Source organism: Cebus imitator, unplaced genomic scaffold (genome assembly GCF_001604975.1).
Source record: "Cebus imitator isolate Cc_AM_T3 unplaced genomic scaffold, Cebus_imitator-1.0 Scaffold195, whole genome shotgun sequence".
In the NCBI taxonomy this organism is placed as follows: Eukaryota; Metazoa; Chordata; class Mammalia; order Primates; family Cebidae; genus Cebus; species Cebus imitator.
Window position 1 is genome coordinate 3,485,693 of NW_016107510.1, and position 9,805 is coordinate 3,495,497.

The window sequence follows — 9,805 nt, forward strand, 5'->3', positions numbered from 1 at the left end:
GTATGTCCATGTAGTCTTCGTTTAGCTGTCATTTATAAATAAAAACGTCGTATTTGGTTTTCTGTTTCTGAGCTATTTAGGAGAATGGTCTCCAGTTCCATCCATGTTGCTGCAAAAGACATAGATTTCATTCTTTTTTATGGCTGAGTAGTATTGTTTGGGTGACATATATCTGGGTTTCTGGTGGCAAATCCATTCGGGTCTGCAGCAACCAGAATTCTTGGCTCTTCAGAGAAAAAATATAACTGAGGCACCTAAGGCTGAAAAAGAGACCGAGGCCAGTTTCAGAGCAGCAGTAGAAGTTTACCAAAATACTTTAAAGCAGGAAAGAAAGGAAAGTTCACTTGGAAGAGACTCAAGCAGCCATCTTGGAGGTCAAGTGCAGAGTTTGACCTTTTGACCTTGGGTTTTAAATTGCTGACATACTTTTGGCATTTTGTACCTCATTTCCCTTGATTCTTCCCTTGGTGTGAGCGGCTTGCATGTGCGGTGGTCTGCTGGTAATTTGGAGGTGAGCATGTGCAGTGTGTTTACTGGAGTTGTAGTCGTGCTCACTGAGTCCTTCTTCCCTTTTATGGTGGGCTACCATGTGAAAGTCATACTCTGTCATTGAGCTCACTGGCCCAGTTCCTGAGATCTTTTTGGAAGCTGCTAGTTACCAATTTCAAGTGTTTTATCTATTGAGAAACTGCTGCTGTCTCCCTAGCATCAAGTGCGACCAGTTATCATTTTAGAGAGGCAGTGTGACAACTGCTGGACCACCACCTGATGGTCGCCTGACATTCTTGTTGGGTGGGGGGAGCCCTCTCCTGCCCTGCTCCTGCCTGACTAGCTATTTACTATAGCAGTATTCTGTGCTATTTATACTATATTTTCTTATCCAATCAGCTGTTGATGGACACTTGGGTTGCTGCCATATCTTGGTATTATGAATAGTGCTATGATAAACATATGAGTGCAGGTATCTTTTTGATATAATTATTTCTTTCCCTTTCATTGTATACCCAGTAGTGGGATTGCTGGATTGAATGGCAGTTCTATTTTTAGTTTGTTGAAAAATCTCCATAGTGTTTTTTGTATAGAGAACAGAATAAATTAGTACAAATTTATTTTATACTAATTTCAAAAAACAAATTTATTTTGTACTAATCACAAAATACTAATTTATTCCCACAAACAGTGTATAAGCATTTCTTATTTACATTTTAAAGAGAGAAAAGTGGCACTATTATATCACTGTTAACAGAAATATTTTTCTTTATGCAAGTTAAACTCTGCTGTTCGGCCACAACCATGTAGAGCCTGTAGACCAGCTTAGAGGATTTAGTTCTTTTTCTCAAGAGCAATGAGAAACCACTGAAGAGTTTTAAGTAGAAAAATGAGATAATCAAGTTTATATTTTGAAAATGTTACTACTAAGTTAAAGGAGGAGTGTTAGGGTGGCTGCAAAGAAATAAGAGACAGTTACAGTCGTTTAGGCAAGAGTTGTTAGTAGTATGACTAGTGGAGTGACATTAGCATGGAGGGAAGTAATTAATTCCAGAAATACTTTGATAATACATTTCAAAGGGTTATAAGGATGAGGAGAGAGGTGGATTGGGGGTGTGTGGTGGGGGTGGGAGAGAGAGAGCAAGAATGAGAGAGAGAAAGTGGAGGTATTGGGACTAAATCCTGGCTTTCCGAAAACTGAAAGAGGGCCACATTTGGCAGAAGAAAATAATGAAATACTGAGTTTCATTTTGGGCATGTTGGACCTGAAGCATCCTTATTCTTCTGATTTAGTACTAACAAAACCGTAAAAGCAGCATGTAAAGGCCTTGGTAGGGGGTATAGTTAAGTATCGTTCATAAATTTACCAGAATATTATTCAGCCTTAAACATGATAGTTACAAGACTATAAAGCATGTTAGATTAAGTGAAAAAAGTAGGATACCAAATCCAGTCATCACTGAAAACATAGAAAAAGTACTGAAAGGAAATAGAATAGACTTTCAGTAATGATTATTTGAGGATTGTGGGTTAATTTTTTAAAATTTAAATTTTCTGTTTTGTAAAAATATTAATCTTAGAAATTAAAAATTTTACTATTTTTTTTATATTACTGATTTATAATGACCTTGGTTTAAATGGTTGCTTCTCTAGACTGACTTAATAGTAATTAATTCAGGTAAAATCAATCCTCTTTTAGACATGGACTTTCTAGTTTGTTCTAAAGTTGAATGGTGGCAAATTCTTAGTTATACTAAGTAAGCATTTTTCCAGTGTTACAGCTGTATTAATCAGTAGTCAGTACTGATCATCTCTCCCATAGTTGTCTCTGCTAGCTTTTCCATCTGTCAGCTGTAAGTAGTGCAGAAGCATTGAAAACATTTTCCTTTTCTGTAACCCACTAAAATTCTCATAAAATGTCCCTAAATCATTAAGTACATTTTTTGAGTTGTAGATTTGTAGATATTAAACTTTAACTTGTGATGAATAATGTTGAATAACTAGCTATGTGTTTTAATATGTAAAATTAAATTTGGTGTAAATTGAGTATACTTTTAATCATGGATTTCTTCTAAGATAGTGTGCTAAGAAGGTATCTAAACAACTCACCACCTAATATTTTGGTTGTACTTTATGGAATTGTTTAAATAAGCTTATTGAATTTTAATTTATATATAATAAAATGCACCTATTTCTTTATTTTATCAAATTATTTTTGAGCCAGATTCTCATTCTCTTCCCCAGTGTGGAGTACAGTGGCACAGTCATGGCTCACTGCATCCTTGAGCTCTTGGGTTCAAGGAATGCTTCCAACTCTGCCTCCCAACTGTCTAGGACTACCAGTGCACACCACCACACCCAGCTAATTTTTTATTATTTTTTATAGAGATGAGGTATCGCTGTGTTGCTCAGGTTTGTCTCAAACCCCTGGCCTCAAAGCAATCCTCCCACCTTGGCCTCACAAAGCACGAGGATTGCAGAAGTGAGTGAGTGTGCCAAGCCCATTTTCTTATTTTAGTGACTTTTTAGAACTGTGTATACTCATGCAGCCACCACCATAATCAAGATATAAAACACTTCTGTCACCATAAAGTGTTTCCTGGTGCTGAGTTTCCTGACCCCAACACCTAATCTTTCTGTTACTAGAGATTAATTTTGCTTTCTATAGGATATCATGTAACTGCAGTTTTTCCATATGTACTTTTTTATATCTGGCTTTTTTCACTTAGCATAATGTCTTCTGAAATTTATCTATGTTGTTGCATGTGCAGTCAGCCCTCTGTTTTAGCATGTACCACATCCTTGGATACAGAGGGCAAAATGTAAGGTACTAAGCATCCTTGGATTTTGGTGTTCATAGGGTATCCTAGATATCCAATCCTGGATATCCTTGGTATCTAATCCCCTGAGGATACCAAGAAACTACTGTAAATTAGTAGTTTATTTCTTTTTATTGCTGAGTAATAATCCATTTATGAATATATCATTTGTTTTCTCCATTCAGCAACCAGTTGATGGACATTTAACTTATTTTCACTTTTGGCTATTAAAAAAAAAAGCTGCCATAAACCTTCTGTATAAATCTATACAGACCTATATTTTCAACTCTCATGGGTGAGTACCCAAGAGTAGAATTTCTGGATCCTGTAATAAGTGTATTTTTAACTCTTTTGGAAACTGCCAAACTGTTTTTGTTTTGTTCTATTTTGTTTGAGACGGAGTCTTGCTCTGTCACCCAGGCTGGAGTGCAGTGATGTGATCTCAGCTCACTACAACCTCCACTTCCCAGTTCAAGTGATTCTCCTTCCTCAGCCACCCGAGTAGCTGGGGTTATAGGCATGCATCACCATGCCCAGGTAATTTTTTTGTTTTTAGTAGAGATGAGGTTTCACTGTGTTGGCCAGGCTGGTCTCGAGCTCCTGACCTCAAGCAATCCACCCGCCTCAGCTTCCCAAAGTCCTGGAATTACAGGTGTGAGCCACCACAGCTGGCCTGCCAAACTTTTCTAATGTAGTTACAGTGTTTTGCATTGCCATTAGCAATGTTGGAGCATTTTATTTGCTCCACATGATTGTCAGTTGAACATCTTTTAATATTTTTTGGCCACTCATATATCATCTTTTGTAAAGGATGTGTTCACATCTTTTGCTCATTTTTATGTTGTACAGTTTGTGTTCTTATTGCAGTGTAAAAGCTGCTAAAATATGTACTGGATACCAGTCCTCTACCAAGTATATGTATTGCAAATATTGTCTATCTGTGGTTTCCCTTTTTATATCTTCCTATTTGCTCTCTTTTCAAAGTCAAATTTTTTTAATTTTGATGAAGTTTAATTTATCCATCTTTTTCTCCTGTTCATGCTTTAATGTCCTAAGAAACGTTTGCCTACTCCAAGGTTGCAAAGAATTTCCCTACATTTTCTTCTAATAGTTTTAATTGTTTTGGCTTGTTAAGTGCGTGATCCATTTCAAGCTAATATTTAGTACCTAGTACAAGAGGTAAGATGGAAGTTTTTATGTTTTTCTATTGAGTGTACTATGAGGCGAGATTTAAGTTTTTATTGCTTTTTGTTGTTTAAATATGGAAATTCAGTTATTGTAGGACCATTTGTTACAAAAACAATTATTTCCCCACCTTTGTCAAAAGCCGATTTTATTGATTTATTTCTGGACTCTTTTCTTTTCCACTGATCTATATTTCTGTTCTTTTGCTAATTCCATGTTACCTTGATTGCTGTAATTTTATAGTAAGTCTTGAAATACAATGTTAAGTCTTCCAACTGTGTTCTTTGTTCAAATTTATTTGACTGTTATATTAGTTCCTTCTCGCACTCCTCTAGAGAAATACCTGAGACTGGGTAATTTGTAAAGAAAAGAGTTTTAATTAGCCCATGGTTCTGCAGGCTGTACAGGAAGTATGGCTAGGGAGGCCTCAGGAAACTTACAATCATGGCCAAAGGCAAAGGGGAAGCAGGTGTGTCTCACATGGCAGGAGCAGGAGGAAGAGAAAGAGTGGAGAGGTGGCATATACTTTTAAACAACCGGATATCATGATGACCCACTATTATGGGAATAGGACCAAAGGGGAAATCCACCTGCATGAATCAATCACTTCTCACCAGGCCCCACCTCCAACTACAATTTGACATGAGATTTAGTCATGTCAAATTACAGATTTTCCAAAGGGAAAATCCACCCTCATGAACCAATCACTTCCCACCAGGCCCCACCTCCAGCTACAATTTGACATGAGATTTAGTCAGGGACACAGACCCAAACAATATCAACTGTATTCTATGACCTTTGAATTTGTTTGTAAATTTTAGAATTAGTCAATTTCTCCAAAAAGCTTACTGGGATTTCTATTGGGATTGCATTAAATCTACAGATCAATTTGAAGATTTGAGTCTTCTATCCCATGAACATGATATAGCTCTTCATTTATTTAGGTCTTCTTTACTCTCAGAATGTTTTGTACTTTTCAGTGTAGAACTACTTCATGCACATATTTTGTAACATTTATCCAAAATGTTTAATTGCAAGTAGGATTTCTAAAATTTCCATTCCCGTTATTTGTTACTATTATGTAGAAGTACAATTAATATTTAGTATAGTAGAGTATAATTAGTATACTGTTAGTATAGTATATTCTTTACTATAAATCCAAATCCAGTAATATGATATATGTATTACTGTATAAAATATATTAATGTAATATAACCATAGGATAATTATAATTCTATATATTATAATGACAATGTAATTATAATTGCCCTAATATAATTATAATTACTCTATTGTATTGCATTATTATATAATTATATAACTACAATATAATAATTATATTATTATATAATATATATGTATATAATATATCATATATAATAAATATAATTTGATTTTGAATGCCATAAAACCAAAACCAGTAATATTACACAGCTAAGGCCTTCTGTACAATATTGATTAGCAATGATGAAAGTGGATCCGCCTCCATTTTTCCCAATCTCAAGGGAAAAGCATTCTATCTTACCATTAAGGATGTTGTCTATAGGTTTTTTGTAGATCTCATATGTAAAGTTGAAGATGTAATATTACTGGATTTGGTTTTACAGCATTTAAAACAAAATTATAATTATCTAATATAAATATACTTAAACTGGATTTGGTTTTATGATATTCAAAGGATTATTTTCATATATTTGCATGAAGCATATTAATCTGTAGCTTTCTGTTTCTGTGGTATATTGGTCTAGTTTTGGTTCTGGGTAATACTGGCCTCATAAAATGAGTTTAGAAGTGTTTCATTCTTTCCTCCTTTCTGAAACAGTACATGTAGAATTGGTGTAATGACTTACTAAAATTTGATAATGGTATGTAGTTTTGTAAAACTCTTTGGTTTGGATATTAAAGTAATAATGGGCCTATAAAGCAGGAATTGTTTCCTTTTCCTTTTTAAGGCGTTTAAGTGTTGGTATTATTTCTTCCTTAAAATGTTTAAATTTACTAGTGAAGTTCCCTATACCTGAAGTGTGTATGCATGTGCAGGGGGTAATTTTGTGGATATCAAAGTGATGTTGTAGTTGGAAAAGGACGTTTGGAACCAGAAAGTCTATTAAAAGTACCTATTTCTCACTGACACTCTTTATAAGTCTCAGCCTTTCTGTGCCTCAGGAATACATAATTATTGTTCCACCTCATATACTTGTTTTAAGTAAAAAATTATAAAAACATATGAGCGTGCTTGCTGTTTGATAGCCATTTGATTCTTATCTTGCTGTATGTTTCTAACTAACTTTTTCTTTTTTACAGAGGAAGATAAGTATAATATTTACTCATCTTTGCTCTTCAAGTATTTCCTGGCAGAAGGAATTGTCAATGGGCATACTTTGCTGGTTGCATCTGCTAACGAGGACCCTGCCAACATTTTACAGGTATAGAATATGTGAACTTAATATTGCATTTTGAATGTTTCATGAAAAAATATTGTTTATATGTGTAAACAAGGTATACGTTTGTGTGTATACAAACTATATTTAAATGCATTAATGGGACCATACGTTTTTTTTTAAATCTCAGTAAAAAGTATCAACTTTATTTGAACTTAGAGTTACATTTTAAACTAGTGTTCTTGAACAATTTTTTTAAGGTTCATATGAGAGGTGGGGAAATACTAAACTATGAAAAAGTCATGCTTAATAGCAAAAAGTTATAGTTTACACTTATTATTGGAGAAAGGGGAAAATATTCTTTAATTTTTTTTTTTTTTGAGACGGAGTTTCGCTCTTGTTACCCAGGCTGGAGTGCAATGGCGCGATCTCGGCTCACCGCAACCTCCGCCTCCTGGGTTCAGGCAATTCTCCTGCCTCAGCCTCCTGAGTAGCTGGGATTACAGGCACGCACCACCATGCCCAGCTAATTTTTTGTATTTTTAGTAGAGACGGGGTTTCCCCATGTTGACCAGGATGGTCTCGATCTCTTGACCTCATGATCCACTCGCCTTGGCCTCCCAAAATGCTGGGATTACAGGCGTGAGCCTCCGCGTCAGGCGGAAATACAATTCTTAATGCAGGTTATCAAGCCTTGTCTCTCCAGCTTCTCTCTGCTCTCTCTCTCTCTCACTCTTTTGCTCTCTCTATTTGGTTCTCTTTGTTTTAGATATACTGCATTTTTTTTTGAATGCTCAGCTGCTACATTTTCCTTCCTTCCTTCCTTCCTTCCTTCCTTCCTTCCTTCCTTCCCTCCTTCCTTCCTTCCTTCTTTCCTTCCTTTCTTCCCTCCTTCCTTCCCTCCTTCCTTCCTTTCTTCCCTCCTTCCTTCCTTCCTTCCTTCCTTCCTTCCTTTCTTTCTTTCTTTTCTCAGCCAAGTCAGTACATTTTTTTTTCACAGCATTCTGAGGTTAATTAACATACAATAAACTGTGCATGTTTAAAGCATACATTATTATGCCTTTTGACGTTTGCACACATCCTTGTTGCCATCATCACAATCAAGAGAATTAAAACTTCTACCACACTCCAAAGTTTCCTTTTGCCCCTGCATAATTCTTCACTCCCCAGGTCCCTCCCCATCTTCTATCCCTAGGTAATACCTGACATAATTTGTCATTAACAGATTAGTTTGCATTCTATAAAATTCTATTTAAATGCAATTTAGAGTGAGCAACCATTCAGGTTTTCCTGGGACTGAGGAGTTTCCTTTCTTTCCTTTTTTGAGATGGAGTTTCACTCTTGTTGACCAAGCTAGGGTGCAATGACGCAATCTCAGCTCACCACAAACTCCGCCTCCCAGGTTCAAGGGATTCTCCTCCCTCAGCCTCCCTAGTAGCTGGGATTACAGGCATGTGCCACCACACCCAGCTAATTTTGTATTTTTAGTAGAGAGGGGGTTTCTCTATGTTGGTCAGGCTGGTGTCGAACTCCTGACCTCAGGTGATGTGCCCACCTCAGCCTCCCAAAGTGCTGGGATTACAGCTGTGAGTCACCGCACCTGACCAACTGCTACATTTTCTTTTACGTCAACACCTTCGCAAACGTTTTGTTCATCTCTCCTCACTCACCTTAAGAGCGATTAATTTTCCTTCGAGTGCTCTCCTTATCGTTTCTAGGATAATTTTTGGACCCCAGAATTAAATTAGGCTTACCTGCTATATGCTTCTGTGGCACTCTGCGATTCTTCATAGTAAAACCCCATGTACTTAAATCATTTATTTAAAAAAATTCCCCACTGTAAACTCCACGAAGCCAAGGGACTCTGTGTACCTTCATTCTATCCCCAGCATCTGATATAGTCCCTGGCACATAAGAGCTTACATAAGTATTTGTTAAGTCAATTGAATAAACTAATAGCAACATTTCCCATTGCGGTGTCTGTTAACTAAAGTGTGTGTTACAGGGATAAGACTTTTTCCCAAGGCTGTGGTATTTGGCACTTCTCTACGAGGTATTCGGCTCTATGTGCTGTTGCTGATGCCTAGAATGCTATTCCTCTCCTCTGCTACCACACACACATTTTCAGTTCTCATTTTCTCCGCTCACTGTCTCGTTCTTTGCCTGACTAGTTCCCATCTATCCTTTAGGTCTCAGATTAAATATCATTTCCTTTGAAAATATTTCTTCCAGTCTCCAGACCGCATCAGACTCACTCTTTTATACTATCATGATAACCGATTCTTTTTTTATTTAACTTTCATTTTGAGTTCAAGGGTACATGTGCAGATTTGTTACACAGGTAAACTTGTGTCATGTGTATCTGTAGTACAGATTATTTCATCACCCAGTATGAAACCTAGTAGTTGTTATTTTTCCTGCTCCTCTCTCTCCTTTCTTTCTCCACCCTCACATAGGCCTCAGTATGTGTTGTTCTCCTCTATGTATCTCTATTTTTCATCATTTAGCTCCCATTTATAAATGAGAACATGAGGTACTTGGTTTTCTATTTCTGCATTAGTTTGCTACGGATAATGGCCTTCAGCTCCACCCTTGTTCCTGCTAAGGATATGATCTCATTTTTATGGCTACATAGTATTCCATTGTGTATAGGTACCACATTTCCTTTACACGTCTACTATCAATGGACATTTAGGTTGATTCTACGTCTTTGCTATTGTGAATAGTACTGCAATGAACATACACGTGTGAGTGTCTTCATGATGGAATCATTCATATTCCTTTGGGTACATACCCAGTAATGGGATTGCTGAATTGAATGGTGTTTCTGTTTTGAAACACACACTTTAGTTAACAGACACCGCAATGGGAAATGTTGCTATTAGTTTATTCAATTGACTTAACAAATACTTATGTAAGCTCTTATGTGCC

At 36.5% G+C, this 9,805-nt stretch overlaps 1 protein-coding gene across 3 annotated transcripts in view; it reads left to right on the plus strand.

Moving 5' to 3' along the window:
• ELP4 (elongator acetyltransferase complex subunit 4) overlaps window positions 1-9,805 on the plus strand; it is a 255,060-nt gene that overhangs the window by 23,436 nt on the left and 221,819 nt on the right. For all 3 annotated transcript variants that reach the window (XM_037745229.1, XM_017547124.2, XM_017547126.2), the window contains exon 3: window positions 6,798-6,919. In XM_037745229.1, the coding sequence (XP_037601157.1) occupies window positions 6,798-6,919 (122 nt within the window). The remainder of the gene's footprint in view (window positions 1-6,797; window positions 6,920-9,805) is intronic.